The 21,633-nt window shown below is 63.0% G+C and overlaps 1 protein-coding gene across 5 annotated transcripts in view; it reads left to right on the top strand.

Annotated features, from left to right (window-relative positions):
• The window catches only part of DNMT3A (DNA methyltransferase 3 alpha), a 48,894-nt gene that overhangs the window by 5,859 nt on the left and 21,402 nt on the right, over nucleotides 1-21,633 (top strand). The window contains exons 2-5 of one of the 5 annotated variants that reach the window (XM_055714020.1): nucleotides 912-1,146; nucleotides 2,678-3,066; nucleotides 6,439-6,543; nucleotides 19,328-19,598. In XM_055714020.1, coding sequence (XP_055569995.1) covers nucleotides 2,917-3,066; nucleotides 6,439-6,543; nucleotides 19,328-19,598 — 526 coding nt within the window. In that variant the 5' untranslated portion in view covers nucleotides 912-1,146; nucleotides 2,678-2,916. Of the gene's footprint in view, nucleotides 1-911; nucleotides 1,147-2,677; nucleotides 3,067-6,438; nucleotides 6,544-11,819; nucleotides 11,946-19,327; nucleotides 19,668-21,633 lie in introns of those variants that run through there. The other 4 variants (XM_055714018.1, XM_055714021.1, XM_055714022.1 and 1 more) reach the window with 4 other exon arrangements.

Genomic DNA, 21,633 nt, shown 5'->3' with positions numbered 1-21,633 from the left:
TCTCCCACCCCCCGGCACGCCGAGCCCCCGGGGTCCCCCTGCGTGCGGCGGGGAAGGCTGTGGGGCCGGGGAAGGCTGCAGCCCCAGCGGGGCCCCCCTGCCCCGCAGGCAGCCCCCGCTGCAGGCAGCCCTGGGGACGGGCGGAACGTGTCGGGTTTTGAGTTTCTGTTCTGAGCAGCAGCGGCCCTGCCCGCCGGCAGCCCCCCACCCCGCCGGCTGGGAACGGGCTGCGGCTGGAAAGCTCTAGAAACAAATTGCAGCTCCGGTGCCAAAGGCAACAGCAGCCTCGGCCATGGCTAATGCAGGCAGCGTTTGCCATAGCAACAGGTGCTGGGGCTGACGCCTCCTCCGCAGCCCCTGCCTGCACCCCGCACCCCACAACCTGCACCTGCACCCTGCAGAATGCACTCTGCACCCGCACCGTGCACCCTGCAGAATGCACCCTTGCACCCTATGTCCTACACCCTGCAAAATACACCCTGCACCCCACAGCCTGCAACCTGCAAAATGCACTCTGCAGAATGCACCCCACACCCCGCAGAATTCACCCCACACCATGCATCCTGCACAGTGCAACACACCCTGCACCTTGCACCCCACATGACGCACCATGCACCCCGCCACATGCACTGTGCACCCCGTGTCGTGCAGCTCACCCTGTGGGCTGGGCACTGCGCACCCCATGTCACACCGTGTGCCATGCACACCACACCCCACACTGGGGCACGGACTGGGGCTCAGCTGCCGGCTGGGGGCAATGCCGGGGGCAATGCTGGGGGGCAACAGCCCAGCCCAGCTGAGTCAAGGTTGTGGCATGTTAATAATTGCCGGGGGCCGGGGTGCGGTGTGATGGGCGGGGGGCGGCAGGGCCAGTGCTCCCCCCTCACCCCAGCCCTCTCTGCTTCCCGCAGGGGCAGGAGAATCCAGGCAGGCGGTGGGACACAGGGGCTGGCCGCTGCGGCAGGCAACGGCTCCCGGACCCCCTCCTCAGCACAGAGAGCCAGAGCGCGGCGGCAGCGGGGTCCGCGTTGGTGCTGAAGAGGCAACGGTCCCAGGTGCCCACCCTCGCTCCCTACCATGCCGTCCAGCGGGACCCTTGACGCCAGCAGCCCCGCTCCGAACCGCGAGGCGCTCGACACACACAAGGTAGGGTCCCACCATGGCTCTGCCGGCTCTTGGCAAGTGGGGAGCTTCCAGGGGGGCCCTGCTCGTGCCACAGTGATCCCTATTGCTGGACTTCGTGCTGCCCCCACTGGTGCCGGGGTGGCAGCAGGCTCTGGGGGTATGGCTCGCCCCTGGCCACCACTGGCTGGCACATGTGCCAGAAAAGGGAGTGCGGGGTCTCCTCTGCCACATGCCAGCCGCGCTCCCCCCTTGCCGTGGTGGGGAGCGCGGTGCAGGGCAGGGGGAGCCCTGAGCTGCAGCCGGGATTAGCGCGGATTGAGCTATTCTTGGCGGTGGGGGAGTATGGGGTGGGGATGTGGAAGCAGAGACCTGCTGTCACCTCCCAGCAGTGGCCAGGGTCGGAGCAAGCCCGGCTGCAGGGAGGGGGCTGCTGCAGTGGCAGGGTCCCCCAGGATGGGGGCTGCCCTGGTTCTGGGGATGGATGGGTGGTGATGGGGTGGGTGCTGGGTGCTGTGGGGCAGTGGGAGGGGACCGTGGGGTATGCATCAGGAGGTGGCCCCATAGCCTCGCCATGACCAGGCTCAAGCCCTCGTGCCAGTCCTGCTCCACCCTGATGGGGGTCCCATCTGCTGTTGTGGGGGCTCAGGGGTCCCTGCACCACCCCACATGCAGTGCTCAGGCTCGTGAGGGAACCCCTCCCTCCCATGCTGGGTGGCACAAGGTGCATGCTTGTCTTCTCATTGCCACACCATGCATGGGGCTTGTAGCCTTGTCCAATGGAACCCCATCCCCGGTACATATCACCCCTGCCCCGCTGGCCGGAGGGTGGCTCTGTGGGGAAGGGTGACCCCCAAACCACCCTGCCTGCTGGGGGCTGAGCAGAGGCCAGACCCGGGGGCTGGGGGTGTCACAGAGATGCAGGACAGGGCAGGCAAGATGATGCAAGAGATGCAGGACTGTGCTGGGTTTGGGGTGCTGGGGTGAGCAGCAGGCTCTGACTGCATTCTCAGTGCTCCCTGGCATCCCTGACATGCAAAGGCACACCAGGCCAGCGTGGCTGCTCCCCATGCCGGTGCTGGCAAAGGCATTACTCTTGCTGCAAAGAGGAGAAGCATCCTGATGGGTGCAGGGGCAGGGCCTGCCTTGGTCAAGGCGTGGGGACCGGGGCAGACGGCCAGCTGGATGCTGTCCTGCTGCAGGCAGTGCAGGGTCAGGGTCATCTGAGTTCCTCCAGGCTGGCTTGGTTGTGGCGGCCACACTGTGGTCCCTGCGTCGGTGCGCCCTGTGCTCCAGCCATGGCTCTTGGCTGCTGGAGGGACCGACTTGTGTATCTGCCGGGAAGTGCCCAGCATGTTCTTGGCACTGTTTGGGGGCATGAGTAAAGCAGGGGTCAGTTGGTTGGTCCCATGCTTTCCCCCGTGGCAGGTTATGCTGGAGTGGGTGCATGAAAGCAAGCCTACTTGCGCTGGTCACCAGCACCAGGAGTGTGAGCGGGGTGGTGGGGCAGCCCCCAGGAGGCAGATGTGGCAGCCCACCCTATGTTTTGGTGCAGATCTGGAGGTGCGTGGCAGAGCCGGCTTGGAGAGCAAGGCACGGGGACATGGAGTGGGGGAGCTGCAGGGAAGAGCCATGGGAGGAACAAGTGCCTGCAGTGCAACCCAGCTCACCCTCGAAAGCAGGACCTGACAGTGCCAGTGCTGGTCCCCAGGGTGCCAGCAACCCACGTGGGCTGGCAGTGAGCATGCTGCGAGCGCACCCAGCTGAGCGCTGTCCTGGCCTGACCCCGCCGGGATGTGGCATTGCCTCCCCCGCGGCCACGCGCGGAGGTCACCTCAGCCGAAGGGATGCATGCTGCCTGCACAGCCAGGAGGACGAGGCCATCCCTCAACACTCGCAGCACCGTGGGTCACATGGGTGCCGGCTGCTCTTGGCACAGACCTGGTGAGGCTGGGCTCCAGCTCCTGTGTGAGTGGGGTGTCTGCACCTGCCTTCTCCTATCCCACCAGGTCTGTTTCCCCCCAGTACCAAGAGCTCCCTGCTCCCACCCCACCACCAGCCCAGCGCAGCCAGGAGCTGGGACCCGGCACGGCAGCCGTGGAGCCAGCACTGCGTCATGCAGCAGCTCTCCTCCTCGGTGGTGGTTTCCCTCTGGGTTGTTGCTTGGCAGCAGCGCAGGAGCACAGCGCATCAGGGACGCACCATGCAGCCCCACGCCTGGCCAAGCCCCAGGGAGAAGGGCAGCAGGGTGATGGACTGGGAGATGACTCAGCTCCGAGCGGGCTGCAGGCAGCGAGGGGCTGCAGCACCGGCACCCCTGTGCCAGGCTGAGGGGGAGCAGATCCCCCTCGCGGCCCTTCTCACCAGCCCCTGCTCATGCCCAGGCTGCATCCCTGCTCCTCAGGCGCCTGCCCCACTTTTGGGGTGCCAGCTATGCCACAGGGGATCCCCGCAGCCCCAGTGCTGCCCCACGTCCCCCGATGCGCTGGTGTCCCCCGATGCAACTGTACTGAGCCCTGTGGTGGGGCTGCCCTGTGTTAGCAGTTGTGGGGATGGCTCAGAGGAGCTCTCCTTGTCCCCGTGCGTGCTGGGGGCACCTCCCTGCCTCCACAGCAGGGACCCCACTGCCCTCACAGCTCTGGCATTCCTCAAGCTGGCTGCCCGGTGGTGTTTCACAGGGTAGGCGCTTGCAGCGGCGTGGGGAGCAGAACAGAGCCCTGAGCACTGACTGGCAGGGGACTGCCCTGCAGGACTGCACCGGGGGTCGCGCACACTGTGGCAGGAGCTGGCCACTGCTTTCGCAGGCAAGTCACTGTGCCCAGCACTGCCTTGCCGGCACAGTGCTGGGCCCAAGCCATGAGAGGAATCACAGCAGTGCCTATGGCCACCACTTGGCAGTAGGACAGGGTTGGGGCAGCCCAGAGCCCCCCCAAGAGTACTGCAGCACACCTGTGGTGGGGTCATTGCGTGGGGACCCTGAAGAGCACCCCTAGAGCACCCCGTCCCCTCAGTGGCACCCACCAGGCACTCCCCAGCTGCATCCTCTCCCGGCCGAAGGAGGACTGGCCTCCCAGCACAGCATAGCGCCACGCACTTTACACCCCGCCGTACCTTTTCTTTACATCCAGCATAAACACTGCCAGGGCCTGGTCAATGTTGGCACAGGGCAGCTGGCCAGAGCCATGTGCTGGCAGCCAGGGTGGCACTGGGGGCAAAGGGATGGCTGTCGGGGGGCTTGCTTACCCATGGCACTCCCACTGCTGGGAGCAGGGCTGGGCTGAGCTCCCTGGGCTCTGTGGTGCTGCTGGGTGCCCTGGCAGTGGCAGAAGCTGCTCATCTCCCTGTGGAGCTGGATGAAGCATGGCCTCATGGCGGGGACAGGCTGTAGAGCTGCAGGTCCATCGACAAAGTGTGGCGTCGCACAGTTTGGCAAGGTGGGTCCCTGCGACTGCAGCTGGGGGGGGTCTGCTCTGCACCCTCCAGCCACAGGCTCCCAGCCGGCTCTGCCACATGGCGAGGTGCGGTGAGCCTGTGGGGCAGGGACCCCTGGGAATCTCCCCCTGGGGGCCCCGTATGGCTCCTGCACTGGGATGGGGCTGGAACCATGATCCTGACGTCGTCCTTGGACCCGTCCCAAAACATTCCGCCCAAGACTGCGTGAGGAATAGTTCTTGGCCTAGGGCTGAGCCCCCAGGTGCCAAGGTGCCGCCTCTCCTTGCTCAGCCCTGGCTTCCCATCCTGTGGCTTGGTGCCGGTGGGTGCCAGGGCTGGGCACGGTCACTGCAGGGCTGGTGGGGTGTGGGGTCAGTGCCAGGGTCTGGAGGCTGCTCTTCCCCATGTGCAGGCAAGCAGCATGCAGCATCAATGGGGCTGGGGTGAGTACAGTCCCAGCGGGCCACCGTCATGGCTGGGGATGAACCAGCACGTGGCTCCTGTGAGATCCCATATGCACAGCCCCAGGCAGGGGGAAACAGGCAGCAAGGGGCATGGGGGGATGCCAGCTGGGTTTGGGTGGGTGGGCGGCCAAGAGGGAGCTGGTCTGGAGGACCACAGCTGTGGGGCACTGCAGCCACGGGGCACCAGGGCCATGGAGCATGGCATGTCCCAACCCTTCGGGACATGGGCTGGACCTCAGCAGTGATGTGCCAGCTGCAGCCTGGCAGTGCTGCGGGCAGTGCTGGCTGCAACCACCCCAGCCCATGGGGAAGGAGGGAAACAGCGGGCAGGAATGTGGCTGGGGCTGGCGCCCACCATGGCTGCAGGGCTGCGTGAGTACAGCTGGATGTCGGTGCTGTCTGGCTGCCAGCCCCATCCCCTCCCCGGCCTCTCCCTCGCCAGCCCCCCGCCGGCCTCTCCTCTTTCCCCTGCTCCCCCCTCCGTGGCCTCTTCCTGCCTTGGCTGCTGCTGCCGGGATCTTCTGGGGCTCAGGTGAAAACGGCCCCGCCACTGCTGCGGGACATGCCAGAGGCCCCACGCAGCCCTCACCCCACATGCATGTCCCCCTGCCATGCCGCAGTGCCAGGCACGGGCCTCCCAAGAGGGGAACAGGGCCTCCGGCACACTACGGTCCTTGGGCGGCTGCTGCAGCCCCAGCGCAGGGAGCAGGTTCATTTCCTGGGGCCATGTTCCTGCTCTGCCGCCCGTGCTAGCGTGGGTGTCCTGCCAGCGCCTGGGTTTGGGCCACGGTGCCGGGGAGGGGGGGACAGGGTGGTGGGGCGCTGGCAGCTGCTCAAGGGCACAGCACAGAGAGTGTGCGTCGTCCCCCGAAGCACCCGTGCTGGGGGCGGCACGGGGAAGCAGACAGCTGCTTGCCTACTCCAAGGGCACCCTGGCTTCTGCTGCCTGCCCTTGTCCCCAGGGAGCTTCACAGCTCCCTGCAGGCCCGCCGTGCCGTGCTGTGCTGTGGAGTCCACGCAGCCCTTTCTGCATGCAGCAGTGCAGGAGCCCCCAGCCCCACATGTGCAGGGCTCTGGTGGGTTGCAGGAAGGGGCATGTACCCCCAAGCCAGCCATGGCACAGGACACGGCACAGGAGGGCTCACCCGGCGAAGGCAGCCAGCCCCACAACGGCTCGTGCTGCAGCCCAGGCCTGGCAGGAGCCACAGTCGCCCTTCTAATGGTGCCCGGGGGGCTGCTGGCTTGGTGATGCCAAAAGCGCTCCTTGCCTGCTGGGTGCCTGGCTGTGCACAGCCCTCGGCGCTGTACCCATGGTGCCAGTGATCCCAGTGCCGAGCAGGAGCAGAGCCGTGCCCAGGACCGCAGGCTGCCCGGCCGCGGGGTTGGCGGCATAACCGTCCTCTCTGTCTCCGGCTCGCAGGGGGAAGAGGAGCTCGAGGAGAACCAGAGCAAGGAGGAGAAGCAGGAGCCGGGGACGCCCATGAGGAAAGCCGGGCGGCCCGGGCGGAAGCGCAAGCATGCCCAGGTGAGCCAGCGGGCGCCGGGTGCGGGGGCCAGGTGTGGGGGGGTGGGGCGTCCCCCCCACCGCCTGGCAGATGTGCCGTGTTGGCGGGAGACTGTGGCTCCCAGTGTGCTGCGGGCTGGCCAGCCTCCCCTGCGTGCCGGGGCACCCGGCCGGGAGGAGAGCACGAGGGCGGTGGAGCAGCAGGAGGGGAGCGGCCCCCACCCTGGCCCCCAGCGCTGCCCCCTCCCCATGGCCCCCGGCAAGCCCTTCCTGTGCATGGCAGCAGCAGCGTTCCACTCAATGCAGCTTCAGTCGAGGCCCCACCATGTATTTGCTCCCTGTCTGAGGGGCGGGCACCCCTGTTCCCCCTGGGGCTAGCTGGACTCCCCCGGCTCCCTGGGCGATGATGCACGGCTCTCAGGCTCACGCCAGCAGCTGCAGTAACAAGGCAGATGTGAGTGTGTGGGGCTGAGCTCCCCCAGCTCCTGCCGCAAGGGTGATGCCCGCTCTTAAGTGCATGAGGCTCGATGAGCTCCCAGTTTGCTAGCCCAGCCAGCTGGGATCGCAGCCTGCCCAGCACCAAAGCAGCTGAAATGGCTCATCCCAGGGCCCCAGCAGTGCCATTGGCCGAGGGACTGGCACGTGAGAGCACTGCGCTGCTCACAGGCTGCCATGCCTGCAGTGGGGTGCTGCGGGGTGATGGGGGTGGGGTGGGGGTGTGCGGCGCAGAGCTTTGGGGAGCAGCTGGCTGTGGTGGGGCCCTGGGACAGGGCACCTGTGGCCAGGGGGACTCATGGAGGCGGTGGCTTGGCCCTCTTGAGCTGTTGTGTGTCATGATGCCAGCTGGGGAGCCACAGTGGCTTCTTCCCTGTCGGGTGTTATGTGGCCGGCTGCTGGTGCCACTGTGAATTTGGTGTGCAGAGGAGGAGCAGAGGGTCTTTTTGATGCTGAAGCCCCAGGGGGAAGGTGCACATTGTCACCCTGGGCACAGGCACAGGCAGGGCTCAGGCAGCATCCCCGTCCCCTGACCCTGCGTGAGGGGAAGGAGAGTAGAGCTCCCAGGTGGGGAGATGAGCGGGGCCAGTGTGCCTTTGCTGCTTGAAGGTTGAAAAACTGTTTTGCAAATGTTTCTGGCTGAAGAAAGGGTTAATCCTGTGCTTGGACATGTCCAGATCTGTCCTGCCTGTCCCAGTCCCTGATCTCTGTCATTACAGTGGCAGGGGCACCAGGAAAGCCAGAACAGCATTGCCTGCGGTGGGCAGGGGTGCAATGGGGCGCAATGGGACGCCAGGCCAGGAACGGGGCGGCCAGGCTCCAAACGCTGGCTGCAAATCCAGCAGTGGGGCGTGCCGGGCAGGGGGAGCTGTTTCGGTGGAAGAACAATGCTGGCACGGGAACAAATGGGGAAAGTCATCGGGAACAGACAGAGCCTGGGAACCAGGAGGTCTCTGGCTGCCAGAGCAGGCGGCCCCAGGAGCCCCCTCCAGCACGACGGGTCGGGAGCGGGATGGACAGATGGCGGCGGTGCCACCACATCAGGCACCTCCCGGTGCCCCCTGCAAAAGAGCTGGCCAACTCGCAGTGACTGCCTGTCCCATGTGCGCTCGCTGCATGCTCCCACATGCTCCACCTGCCCCGTGCGTGGTGCCGTCCCAGCCGGCCGGTGGCTTCCGCTGCCAAGCAAGTAGAGCTGGCAGGCCCCGCAGGCACTGCCAGGAGGCCAGGGAAAGCCCTGGCCGGGTGCAAGCTGCCAAAAATACCCTCCCCGCTGGAGAGCCCTGTGGTGCCAAGTGCCTGCAGGAACAGCCCCTGGCCAGGGGCACCAGACCGGGATGGAAGGGACCCAGTGTGTGGCATGGGGACCCTGGGTAAATGGCTGGCTCCCTAGGGACCAGCTGAGGGTCACCAGGACCCCATTTACAGGGACACAGTGGGCAGGTGTGTTGCAGGAGGGTGCCAAGCGCCCACCTTGGCCTGTGCCTGGGGCAGGGACGTGAGCCCTGCTTGGGGATGGAGCTCGCCAGCACAGGGGTCCCAATGTGGGGCTGGCAATGCTGCTGCCACTTTTCCTAGTGCATCCATGGGGTGGGAACTCAGCCCTGGGACATGCGTCAGGGCCAGGTCCCCACAGGGAGCTCGGTGGGGTGCAGAAGACAGGCAGGAGGTGGCAGGGAGGCAGGAGGTGGCAGGGAGGCAGGAGGAGGTGATGCCGACAGGTGCTGCAGGCAGGCCTGCCTGCGCCGGAGCTGGGGGCCGTGGTGCTGAGGAGTGGCTGTGGGGACAGGCAGAGACAGACCCTGGCAGGGGCCAGCAGCTGCCAGGCAGAGTCGGGGAGCCTTGCCTGGCGGCAGTAACCAATACCTCTGGTGAGCCATGCTGTGCCATGCCAAACCGTGCAGTTCTGAGCTGCACCAAGCCATGCCGGGCCATACCATACTGTCCTGCGGTGCGTCGTGCCAAGCCGTGCTGCGCTGAACCACATCGTGCTGTGGCTCAACGACCAGCGCCTCCAAGCCCAGCCAGGCCTGGCAGGGGCTCAGCAGTGGGACACCCCTCTGCCAGTGGCTCCGTGGTTGGTGCCATGGATGGCAGTGACTCTCCCGGCCCCTTCCCTCTAGCAGAGGGGGCATGGCCCAGGGGCAGTCCCACCTGGCAGCAACTCGGGCTCAGGCAGGGGCTCTGCAGCTTTGGAGTTGCCGCCAGCGCTCTGGAACCGGGATCCCCAAGGGCTGTGGTACATCGAGGCTGTCCCTCATCACCCCTCTGTGGGGACCGGTCCCCAGAGTCACCATGCATCCCTGGCACGGCCAGCCCCTGCCCTGCGGCCGAGGCCCCCCAGTGTCCCCCTGGCAGTGAGTGAGGCAGTGGGGCCATGCAGCCCGACAGGCTCCCGGTGGAGCAGCGTCCTTGGCAGGGGCCCAGCAGAGGGGAGGGGAGCGGGAGAAAGGCAGCGCTTGTTCCCAGGGCCCGGCCGGCGCAGAGGAAGCGGGTGGGTGGGCAGGAAGGCAGATCCGCCGCCGGGCCCTCCTCGGGGACCAGGATGGGCGCCGGGGCGGCCAGGGGTGGCCGGGGAGGGGCAGGGCTGCAGAGTGGGTCCTGGCCACCCCTTCCCTCGTGCCACCCTGGCCCGGTGGTGGTGTCCGACCGGCAGCACTGGGACGTGCTGGCAGCACCCTTGTGAGTTGGAGTCCCATTCCGAGCCAGGTAGGGAAGCGGCAGCAGGGCTGGAGCCGGGGTGCTGCGTTTGGCTGGGGCAGCTGTTGAGGGGCTGGAGGTGTGATGGTACAGGAGGCTGGTTTCGGATGGGTGCCGTGCCAGGGCATGTTGGCCACAGTGCCAGGTGGGCTGTGTGTCCCTACCCTGACAGCTGGTCGTGAGGGGATGTGGTGCCTGTTCGTGTTCGGTTCCTGGGGTTAACCTCCCACATGCCATCCCACTGCAGCACAGAGGGACCTGCCTGCCCGGCGCAGCTTCCTGGCATTGTCCTGCAGCGCTGCAGGGCCCAGCGAGGCCCCTGCTGCAGGCACGGAGCTGGGCTGAGTCGGGGCCATGGCAGATGCACATTGACACCCGTTGCCTGAAAGCACGGCGGGCCTGGATCTGCCACGCTGGCAGGAAGGGCAGAGCCTCAACAGCAGGACAACACGCAGCACAGCAGCCCCCATCTGCTCCGCTGGGTGGTGGGCATGTGGTCCCGGCAGGGTGGCACTCACCAGCCCCAGGGCCAGCCGTGGTTGGTTAATCCTGGTGGTACTGCCGTGGCCTCGCAGCCCTGAGGGGACCTCATGCCACTGTGTTCCCGCCACCCCCATGCCCACATGGCCAGCAGGCGAGTGGACCAAGCTCCCCACAGCCATGCCTCTGCCAGCCCCCACAGCTGCCTAATCCAGAGCGTGCTGCTGGCCTTCCCGTTTCCTCCCGGGAAGCCCACGCAGCCCCTGCGATTGTTTTCAGCACAGTGTCCAGGATGTGGCCCCAATCAGGAGGCGGGAGCAGGGCTGGAGGCGGCTGGGCCCCCACTACGAGCTGCAGCCTGGCACTGGCACCACAGTGAGGGGATGGCAGCCAGGGACCCCAAGGGAGGGCGGCTCCTCAGGCTGGGGAGCTGGGGGTGCTGGTGTGTAGGGTAGGGGGGGGACACACAGCAGGAAGTAGGTCCCTTCACACTCACTGTGGGGCTGATGCAGGGACAGAAACCCCAGGCCTGTTCCTATGAGGGACCTGAGATGGTCCTCAGCTTGTTCCTCCAACTGCAGACACTGCCTGCTTCAGTTTGCCCGAGTCTCCCTCCTTCCCCTTTGCTCTGGGCTGCCCTGTCCCCTTCAGCAGCTCCTCCTGCCCTGAATCCCCCTGGCCACTCTGAGCCAGGGTGGCTGGAGTGCAGCAGGCACAGTGGGACACAGACAGAGCCTGTGCCTGCGCTGCACAGTCACTTCCAGAGCCAGTGTGAACCCTGGGTGCAGGCATGCAGCAGCTCTCCCCACTCCATCAGCCAGGGACTTTGCTCTCCAGCATCCATCTCACCAATGGTGCCAGCTCCTTCTGTTGCTCCAGGGCTGCATCCAGGCACACCACAGCATCCCTGCAGCCTGTTCCACCACTGTGGTCAGTGTCCAGAGCTCCTAGGGTTGCAGCATCCACCAGCCAGGCATACCAAGGTTTGTTATTCAGCCTCCATTGCCCCATGCATGCCCTTGCTCATGGCTGGGAGCGCCTGCGTGGTGGCCTGGCACAGCATCTCCACCCTACTGATGGCAACGGTGTCTGCTTGGTTGAGCCATGCCCTCCCAAGGATCCTGGGCTTTGCCACCTGCCACAGCCCAGAGGCCGTCCAGCATGGGGACCGGCTGCCGGGCACTCCTGTGACTGGTGGTGGTGGCTCATGTGTCCCTGGCACGTGGGTGTGTGGTGGCCCCTGCAGTGATGCGTGCACATGCCTGGCACAAGTGACATAGCCATGCTGTCCCTAGGTGGGAGCAGTGCAAGCTTGGCACAGTGGGTGTGTGTTTGGGAGTGGTTCCCTGCATCCCCATGGGTGGCCAGGCATTGTGCTGGCATGGCTGTGGCTCCCTGCTGGTGCTGCCACCCACCCTGCGAGGGTCCCCTTTGGCCCCCAACACCCCCTCACACCTCACCAGCCCCTTCCCCACTGTGGGTTCTGGGGCAGTTTGTACCCTCTTTCCTGCCTGCACTCGCAGCCCCTCAGTGGGGAGCCCCCAGACTCCCACACGCCAGGGCTGGGGCAGGCGAGTGAGCAAGCAAGTGGAGGAAGTGACTCTGCCAGCGAGCCGGGGCGGCCAGGCCGAGCAGGAAGCACCCGCCGCCACTGGGCCGCGGCCGCCAGCGCTGGGAGGAGGTGCCTGCACACGGGTGGGTGGCAGCCAGACGGGGGTCTGCACGCCAGCCAGAGGGGATGCGCCATGGTAAGTGGCACATGGCTTCCACCACCTGCCAGGCATGCCTGGGGAGGGGTCTCCGGTGGTGGTGGCACAAATCGGGGTTGCCCCAGCAAGCAAAGCCTCCTCCGCCACCTGCTGCTCAGCGTCCCGTTCCCAGTGGCACCAGGGCAGTTTGGGCAGCACGGGGGGCACCCCAGCAGCACCATGAGCACCCTAGCTCACACCAAGCCTGGCTGGCAGCTCAGCGTTTGCTCCCTGGCATCCTGCCATGGTACGGTGCATCCTGGGACATGTAGTTTGCTGGGGACGGGCAGGAAGGTCCCTACATCTGGCTCCCCTCCATGCCATCCTGAAACCGTGCCAGCCCCACGCCGCAGCCCCGGCATGCAGGCCCTCCCGGGGGAGCTGGCAGAGCTGGGGCAGAGGTGGGGGCAGGTGGCAGTGAAGGGAAGGTGCCGGTGGGCTGCCTGTCTCCACAGCACGGCCGTGTTTCCTGCCATCACTGCTGCAGAGATGGGGGGCCCTGCTCCAGCCCAGGCAGGGTGGCAGGAAGGGTGGCAGGCAGGCATCCCATCCCTGAGGTCCTGCAAAGCCCATGACACTCTCAGCTTCTTGCTAAGTCCCTTCTGTGGGCCCCGGGGGGGTGCAGGGATGGGGAGGCAAGCGCAGGGCTGAGGGGTGCACAAGCTTGCAGAGGTGAACAGGGGGCTGTGCAAGCTTGTGGAAGCAAGCATGGGGGTCAGGGATGCACAAGCTCATGGAGGCAAGCACCGGCCTCAGGTGCACCAGCTCACAGAGGCAAGCATAGGGGTGGGAGATGGACAAGCTTGCAGGGGCAAATGTGGGGGTGCACGACTTGCAGAGGCGAGTGTGGGGCACAGGAAACGGGGCTGGGTGCCACCTCCTCAGCTCCTGGCACCGGGAGGCAGCGGCAGCTGCTGTGGGTGTCTGTCCTTTGGGCATTCAGCTGCCGGTGCTGGGGGAGCGGCGCTGAGGCCAGGACAAATACCCCGGCCTGCGGGCAGCATACAGGGTCCCCGGTGGGATGGTGCCGGTGGGCGAACGGCTCCACTGCCATGCTGGTGAGGACCAAGCCCCAGGGACAGGGGTCACTGTGCCCCAGCATGGGGTGAGGCTGCACACCTGGGAGCACACCCAGGAGAGGGCCAAGTGCTCCCCAACAGTGTAGCAGCGGGGCTGACCAGGTCCTGGGCGAGCGGCAGTGGCAGAGCCCACCCAGCCACGGCTGCGCTGCGCATTGGGCTGCTGCAGTGACGCAGCAGCACTTTCACTCTCCTTTGCCACTGAAACCACCGGGCTGTGCTGCTCCTCTCGCTCTGACTCTGCTCCTGCTCCGGCTCCCACCGCCGCCAGCCCTTGCCATGCCGCGCTGTGCCTCACGGCTCCCCCAGGGGCTGGCAGCATGGCGATGCCATCCCCAGCGCCGCAGCCACACTGGCATGCTCAGCACTGCCGTCTCCCTGTGCTCACGTCGGCGCCGTCTGGCACACGGGCATGTGCTCGAGGCCAGCGTGCTGGTGAGCGCTGGCGCCAGCAGTCCTCCCCCGTGTCTCACGCTCATGCACACTCGCCACTCTGTTGCTGCACTCGCGAGCCGGGGCCAGCTGCACGTTTCCTGCGGGTGCCGGCACCGCCTGTCACACACACGCACCCGCCTGTCGCACACACTGGCACCGCCTGTCACACACACGCACCCGCCTGCGGGTGTTGGCGTTGCCCGTCTGACACACACGCATGCATGTCACAAGCTCTGGCTGTGCCTGTCACGCTCTCTGCCACTCTCCGACTTCACATTTGTGTGTCATGCTTGCACGCATGTCTGCACACAGGGTTGTCACAGGGCCTGGCTCTGCCTGTCACCTGTACACACACACACATCGTGGTCCCCAGCTCTGCCTGGGGCATGCACACACATGTAGCAACACCCACAAGCACCTGTCACAGGCTGTCCCTCCTGCCATGCACACACACACGCGCGCACACACACACACACACACACATATGTGTCACGGTCCACAGCTCTGCCTGTTTGCACACACAAATGTGTATGAACACCCACCAGTACCCATCACAGGCTGTCCCTGCTGCCATGCATGCACACACACACACAGTTGTCACGCACCCTGTCCCTGCTGTGACACACGCATGTACCACAGCAGCCAGCTCTGCCCATCGTGCACACATGCATGCAGCCGTCACAGGCCCTGGCTCCGCCGGTCTTGCACAAGCGTGTGCATGCACCATCTGCTCCGTGTTCCTGCTGCCAATGGGGACAGGCAGGAGCGAGGGGGTCCCAACGCTGGCCCTGCGCCGCAGCATTGCAGCACAGGGAAGCCAGGCAGGACAGGCAACTCCAGTGTGCCCTCTGCACTGGGGATGTCCTGGTGGACATGGGGAGTGGGGCAGCTGGGTGACATCCCAGCTGGTCTTTGTCCTGAGAGTACCATGGCCATGTGTCATGCTTCTGTGAGTGTTTTGTGGTGTTGTGTCCTGGTCCAGAGGGTTTCATGGCCACTTATTCTGGTCCTGAAGGTGGCATGGCACTGGTCATGGTCCTCATAGTGTCATCTCCATTTGTCTTGTTACTGAGGGTGACATGATGTTGTGTCCTGGTCCTAGCAACATTGTGGTGGTGTGTCCTGGTCCTCAGGGTTTCATGGCTGGACTTGATGATACAGTTGGACTCAATGATCTTAAAGATCTTTTCCAACCTAAATGATTCTATGATTCTGTGGTCATTTGTCTGGGTCCTGAAGGTGTCACAACAGTGTATCCAGGTCCTCATGGTGGCATGTCTTTGTGTCTTGGTCCTAAGGGTGCCATGGCATTGTGTCCAGGTCCTCATGGTGTCTTCTCCACTTGTCTTGGTCTCAAGAGTGCCATGGCATTGTGTCCTGGACGTAAGGGCATCATGGCGGTATGTCCTGGTCCTGAAGGCATGGCAGTGTATCAACATCCCCATGGTGTCATGTCCTTGTGTCCTGGTCCTCAGGGTGCCATGGCTCCATGTCTGGGTCCTCGTGGTGTCATCTCCATTTGTCTTGGTCCTCAGGGTGATGTGGTGTTGTGTTGTGGTCCTAAGGGCGTCATGGCATTGTGTCCTGGTCGTGAAGGTGGCACAGCAGTTGACTGAGGTCCTCATGGTGTCATGTCCTTGTATCCTTGATCCTGAGGGTGCCATGGCATTGTATCCCAAGTCATCATGGTGTCACCTCCATTTGTCTTGGTCCTGAGGGTGCCATGGCATTGTGTCCTGGTCCTAAGGGTGTCATGGCAGATATGTCCTGGTCTTGAAGGTGTCATGGCAGTGTATCCAGGTCCCAATGGTGTCATATCCTTGTGACTTTGTCCTCAGGGTGTCATGGCTCCATGTCCTGATCCTCATGCTGTCACCTCTATTTGTCTTAGTCCTGAGGGTGATATGGCATTGTGTTGTGGTCCTGAAAGTGTCATGGCAGTTATCAAGATCTTCATGGTGTCATGTCCTTGTGTCTTGGTTCTGAGGGTGTTGTGTCATATCCCTGAGGGTGTTCATTGCAACATGACCTGCTCTTCAGGGTGTCATGGCAGTGAGTCTTGGTCCTGAGGGTGTCTTGACCACTTGTCCTGGACCTGAAGCTGCCATGCATTGTGTCCTGGTCCTGAAGGTGCCATAGCCTTGTGTTCTGGTCTTAGAAGTGTCACAGCTCCAAGTCCTAGTCCTTGTGGTGTCACCTCCATTTTGTCTTGGTCCTCAGAGTGTCATTGCAATTTGTCCTGTTTCTGAAGGTGCCCCAGCATTGTGTCCAGGTCCTCTTGGTGTCACATCCTTATATCTTGGTCCTGAGGATGCGTGGATGTGTCTTCTGTTTGCTAAGGGTGTCATGGCTTTGTGTCCTGGTCTAGAGGATGTCATGGCAGTGTGTCCTGTTCCTTAGGCTGTCAGGGCAGCATGTCCTCATCCTGAAGTTGCCAGGATAGTGTATCTGGGTCCTCCTGGTGTCATATACTTGTGTCTTGGTGCTGAGGATGCCATGGATGTGTGTCCTTTTCCTGACTGTCAGGGTGTAGTGTCCAGGTCCAGAGGATGTAATGGCAGCCTGTGTCACGATACCTCAGGGTGTCACAACAGCGTATACAGGTGCTGAAGTTGCCCTGACTTCAGGTAATATCCCGGTCCTCGTGGTGTCGCCTACTTCTGCCCTGGTCCTGTGGGTATCGTGTTCCACTGTCCAAGTCATGAAGATGCCATGTCATTGTGTCATGGTCTTGGGGGTGTTACTGTAACATGGCCTGCTCCTGAGGGTGCTGTGGAAGAGTGTCCTTGTCCTGAGATTGCCATGGTAGAGTGTTGTCATCTTGAAGTTGCCGTGGCATTTTGTTCTGGTCCTAAGGGTGCCATGGCAGTGTATCTTGGTCCTTAGGGTGACACAGTGGTGTATCCTGATCATGAGGGTGTCACATCCATGTGTCCTGTTCCTGAGGGTGACATGGTATTGTGTCCTGGTCCTGAGGGTGCTGTGGCTGCGTGTCCTGGTCCTGAGGAGGCCAGGGCCCCATGTTCTGTTTTTACGGGTGTCACAGCAGTCTGTCCTCATCCTGAAGGTGCCATAGTTGTGTCATGACGGTGCCATGTCGTTGTGTCCTTGTCCTGAGGGTGTCATGTCCATGTGTCCTGGTCCTGAGGATTCCATGGTGTTGCATCCTGGTCCTGAGGATGTCATGGCACCATGTCCTGGTCCTGAGGGCATCGTGGCTGTGTATCCAGGTCCTCACAGTATCACATCCTTGTGTTCTCGTCCTGAGGGTGCCATGCCATTGTGCCCCCTGTTTCTGAGGAGAACTTATTGCAGCCTTTCAGTATATAAAGAGTGCTTATTAGAAAGAGAGGAAGGCTCCTTACCAGGGTCTGCAGTAACAGGACAAGGGGCAACAGTTTTAAACTGAAAGAGGGTAGGGTTGTGTGGGACATGAGAAGAAAATATTTTATTATGAGGGTGGCAAGACACTGGAGCAAGTTGCTCAGAGCGGTTGTGGGTGCCCCATCCCTGGCATTGTTCAAGGCCAGGCTGGACAGGGCTGGGGGCAGCCTGGGCTGGTGGAAGGGGTCCCTGCCTGTGGCAGGGTGGTGGGACTAGATGGTCTTCCAAAGGTCCCTTCCAACCAAAACCATTTTGCGATGCTGTGATTCTGTGATGTCCATGTGTCCAGGCTCTGTGAGTGCCATAGCAGCTTTTCCTGATCCTAAAGATGTCATGGTAGTGTGTCCAGGTCCTGAGGATGCCATGGCTCCATGTCCTTGTCCAGAGGGTACCATGGAAGCATGTCCTAGCCCTGAGAGTGCCTTGGCTGATTGTCCTGGTCCTGAAGGTGTCATAGAGGTGTGTCTTGGTCCTAAAGGTTCTGTGGCAGTGTGTCCTGCTCCTGAGCATGTCATGAGGCCACACCTCGAATCCTGTATTCAGCTTTGGTGTGCAAGTGCAAGACCTTGAGGTGCTGGAGCATGTCCAGAGCAGGACAACAGAGCTGGGGAAGAGGCTGGAGCACCAGTCTGATGAGGAACAGCTGTGGGGACTGGGGGTGTTCAGCCTGGAGAAAAGGAAGCTCAGGGGGAACCTGATCGCTCTCTGTAGCTGCATGACAGGAGGTTGTAACGGGGTTGGTCTCTTCTCCCAAGTCACAAGCAACAGGACAAGAGGAAACAACCTCACGTTGCACCAGGGGAGGGTTAGACTGGATATTGGGAAATATTTCTTCACCAAAAGTGTTGTCCAGCACAGGAACAGGCTGCCCAGGGAGGTGGAGTCACCATCCCTGGAGGGGTTTAAATGACATGTAGATGTGGCACTTAGGGACATGGGTTAGTGGTGGGCTTGGCAGTGCTGAGTTGACAGTTGGACTTGATGATCTTAAACGTCTTTTCCAACCTAAATGAGTCTGTGATTCTATGATGTTGTGATTTGGTACTGAGGGTACTGTGGCTTTTTGTCCTGGTCCTGAGGGTGTCATGGCAAAGTGTCTTTGTCCTGAGGGTGTCTTGACCACTTGTCCTGGCTCTGAAGCTGCCATGCATTGTGTTCTGGTCCTAAGCATGCCATGGCTCCATGTCCTGATCCTCATGGTATCACCTTCATTTTTTTTGGTCATGAGGGTGCTGTGGCATTGTGTCCTGGTCCTCATGGCATCCCCTCCATTTGTCTTGGTCCTGAGGGTGCCGTGGCCATCTGTCCTGGACCTGAGAGTGTCATGACCACTTGTGCTGGTTCTGAGGGTGTCATGGCTTTGTATCGTGGACCTACAGGTGCCATGACAGTGTGTCCTTGTCCTGAGGGTGTCATGGCAGTGTGTCCTGGTACTAATGATGTCATGTCCATGTGTCTTCATCCTGAAAGTGCTGTAGCATTATGTTCTAGTCCTGAGTATATCATGGCCATGTGTCCTTGTCCTGACGGTGTCACTGCAGCATGTCCTGGTCCTGAGGATGTTGTGGCATTGTGTCCTGGTCCTGAGGGCGTCACAGCAGTGTGTCATGGTCCTGAAGGTGTCACGCTAGCATGTCTAGGGCCTTGACGGTGCCATGGCTTTCTGTCCTGGTTTTGAGGTATCCATGGCAGAGTGTCATGGTCCTGAGGATGCCATGGCAATGTATCCTGCTCCTGAGGATTTTCTGGCATGTCCTGTTCCTCAGGGTGCCGTGACAGTGTGTCAGGGTCCTGAGAGTGTCACATCCATGTGTCCCTCTTATGAGGTTGCCATGGGAGCATGTCTTCATCCTTTTGTCCTGTGGCAGTGGTTCCTGGTCCTGACAGCACCATGGCAGCATGTCCTCATCCTGAGGCTATCACAGTACCATTTCCTGTTCCGGATGATCTCATCTCTATATATCCTGGTTCTGTGGATGCCATGGCATTGTGTGATGGTCCTCATGGTGTCATGACACCATGTCCATGTCCTGAGGGATCCATGGACACGTGTCCTGGTCCTGAGGGTGCCATTGCAGACCCATCCCACTGTGGGGTATGCTGCCAGCCTCTGCAGGCATTGACAGCCCGGCACGCCTGAGATGTAAGAGGGGGAATTTGGTCATTTTGGAGTAATGCGCTTCTGTCCCCACATTGTCACTGTGTCATGGAGCTATGTCTCTGGGGGTGTGGGTTGTGGTCCTGGAAATACTCTTCGTGCTGTGACATCTGCAGTGGGGAAGTAGGGTCAGGGCAGGGTGATGGGGACAAGGACAGGGTCTGAATGGGGCCGGCCACCCCAAGGTGATGGAAGGGCTCCTGCCGTGGGATGTGGTGGTGATGGCTGGTGGGGTTCAGGCTGGGGGTGCAGGTGGGGGCACGAGGATGGCCATGCCTCTGCCCAGCAGCACCCATTGCAGCTCCTTTTCCTCTCCTTCTCGGCAGGTGGAAAGCAGTGACACCCCCAAAGACATCGCAGCCGTCCCCAAGTGCCCCCTGCCCTGCCCAGAGGCCAGCCCTGCCGAGCCGCTGCCCAACGGGGACGTGGAGGGGGACGGTGCCCAGTGGAAGGGTGCAGAGGAGGGTGGTGCGAGCCCCAAGGGTGGGCGCTCCGAGGAGGACGAGACGGAGAGCCTGCCAGACGGCGAGACGGGCCAGGCGCTGGAGAATGGCCGCTGCACCCCCAAGGAGGGCCTGGACGCCCCGGCCGATGAGGGTGAGCTGGCCCCTTCCGACCCCCAGAAGAAACGCGGGAGGAGGAAACTCCTGGAGGCCACTGAGAAAAGTAAGACCTTAGCCTTGAGGGCTCCCTGCCACAGGGCTGTGGCTCTGCCCGCGGTCCCACCAGTGCCTGCCACACCTCTCCAGGCGGGGACCCCCGGCCCCCACCACCCTGCCCGGCATGCTGTCCCCGGGAGGGGTCCGGGCTGCAGTGGCTCCTGGTCTGGGGAGCACTGCCGGAGGAGGAGGAAGGGCTGAGCCCCTCAGTGCCACACGGGATTTGGGGTGGGGGCGGCAGATCAGAGCCGGGTGCTGCCCTTGCATGCTTGTCCTGTCACACCGCCCTTTCCACTGGCAGGAACAGGGTAAGCAAGAGGGAAGTTCAGTCCTTGTCCTGCCAGCACAGCCAGTGCAGGTGCCCCGTGGCGTGCAGGGGCCCCGTGGCGCACGCGTGCCCCTGCCTGCATGCGAGCCAGCCCAGGGCATGCCCACCACTGCCAGTGCTTGTGCCGCTTTGCATGGCAGCCCTGCATGTGCCAGGAGCAGAGCGGGAGGTGTGTGCATGGTGCAGTCCTGGGACCATGCTGCCCTGGTGCCGAGGAGGTGCCAGCTCTTGGTGCCAGTGCTGCTCTGGGTGTTGCAGGGAACACATGATTTGGAGGGCTCAGCACCACGCTGGGAGCACCCAGCCGGCAAGCGGCTTGGCAGGGAAGGCCCTGGGGGTCCCAGTGGACACCAAGCCAAGCATGAGCCAGCAGTGGGTCCTTGTGCAATGAAGGCAAATGATGTCCTAGGCTGCATTAGGAGCATTGCCCACCAGTTGAGGAGGACACCTCAAGATGTGCTGGCTCAGTGCTGGGCTCCCCAGCCCGAGAGGGGCATGGCCAGGCTGGAGAGGGTCCAGCGAGGGGCCACCAAGATGCTGTGGGACTGGAGCCCCTCTGCTCTGGGGCAAGGCTGCGGGAGCTGGGACTGCTCAGCCTGGCGCAGGGCAGGCTCAGGGGGTTGGATCCGTGTCCATAAACACCTGCGGGAGGGTGCCGAGGGGACACAGGCAGCTCTGCCAGCGGTGCCCAGTGCCAGGACCGGAGGTGACGGACCCTAAATGGGTGCCAGGAGGGTCCCTTTGGACCCCAGGACACACTCCTTGGTGTGAGGGTGACATGGGTCCAGGCTGCCCAGAGCAGTGGTGGGGATCTCAGTCCCTAGAGACCCTGGTTGTGGTCCTGGGCAGCAGCTTAGGGCATCCCAGCCTCTGCCAGTCCATGTGTCATGTCTGTGAGCGCAGGTATGGATCCATGTGTGCAGCTTGGGGAGGGCTCCCAGCTCTGCTCCCCCTGCCTGCTGTGAGACCCTCAGCTGCTCTGCAGACCTCAGCACAGCGGACATGGGACACCCGCTCCCCAGTTCGTGCTAGCCCCATATGCTGCCCAGCCATGCCCATGCTCCTGTCTGGGCAGGCAGCGCCATGGGGACCAGGTTCCCAGGGCCACCAGGTGTCCAGACTGCCACTCACTGGGGTCAGGCTTTGCACCCATCCGGTGCCTTCCGTAGCTGTGGCTGCTCACAGGCAGAAGCGGCTGCAGCACAGGCCATAGGGGAGCCAGCCCAGCACTGGCCCTGGCTGCCCCCTGGGCACACACCAGCCTGTGTCCCTGCTGCCACCATCCCTTTGGCTTGAAGGTGCTGGGCAGTGGGATGGGGCAGCATGGACCAGCCATGAGCTGGGATGGGGAGCCACGCCTGCTCCACAGGAGGGGACAGACAGCTGGCAGCAGAGGGGGCACAGAGCTGGGGAGGTCACAGCACTGGCACCACAGGGCACCGCTGAGCAGGAGCAGGGTGGGAATGAGGGGCTTCAGGCTCTGGTTGCTACAGGCTTCTCAACCCAGGTCAGCAGAGAGACCTGCTGCTGGCCGTGCTGAACAGGGCATGGAGACAGGCAAGGAAGGGCTGGGCTGGAGCTGGGGGAGGCTGGGCTGGAGACAAGCAATGCAGATGCTGCTGCAGTCACGAGGCACAAAGCAGGC

Source organism: Falco cherrug, chromosome 6 (assembly GCF_023634085.1).
Source record: "Falco cherrug isolate bFalChe1 chromosome 6, bFalChe1.pri, whole genome shotgun sequence".
Classification (NCBI taxonomy): domain Eukaryota; kingdom Metazoa; phylum Chordata; class Aves; order Falconiformes; family Falconidae; genus Falco; species Falco cherrug.
Note: the sequence above shows the minus strand (reverse complement) of the source record. Positions and strands in the feature narration are given on the sequence as shown.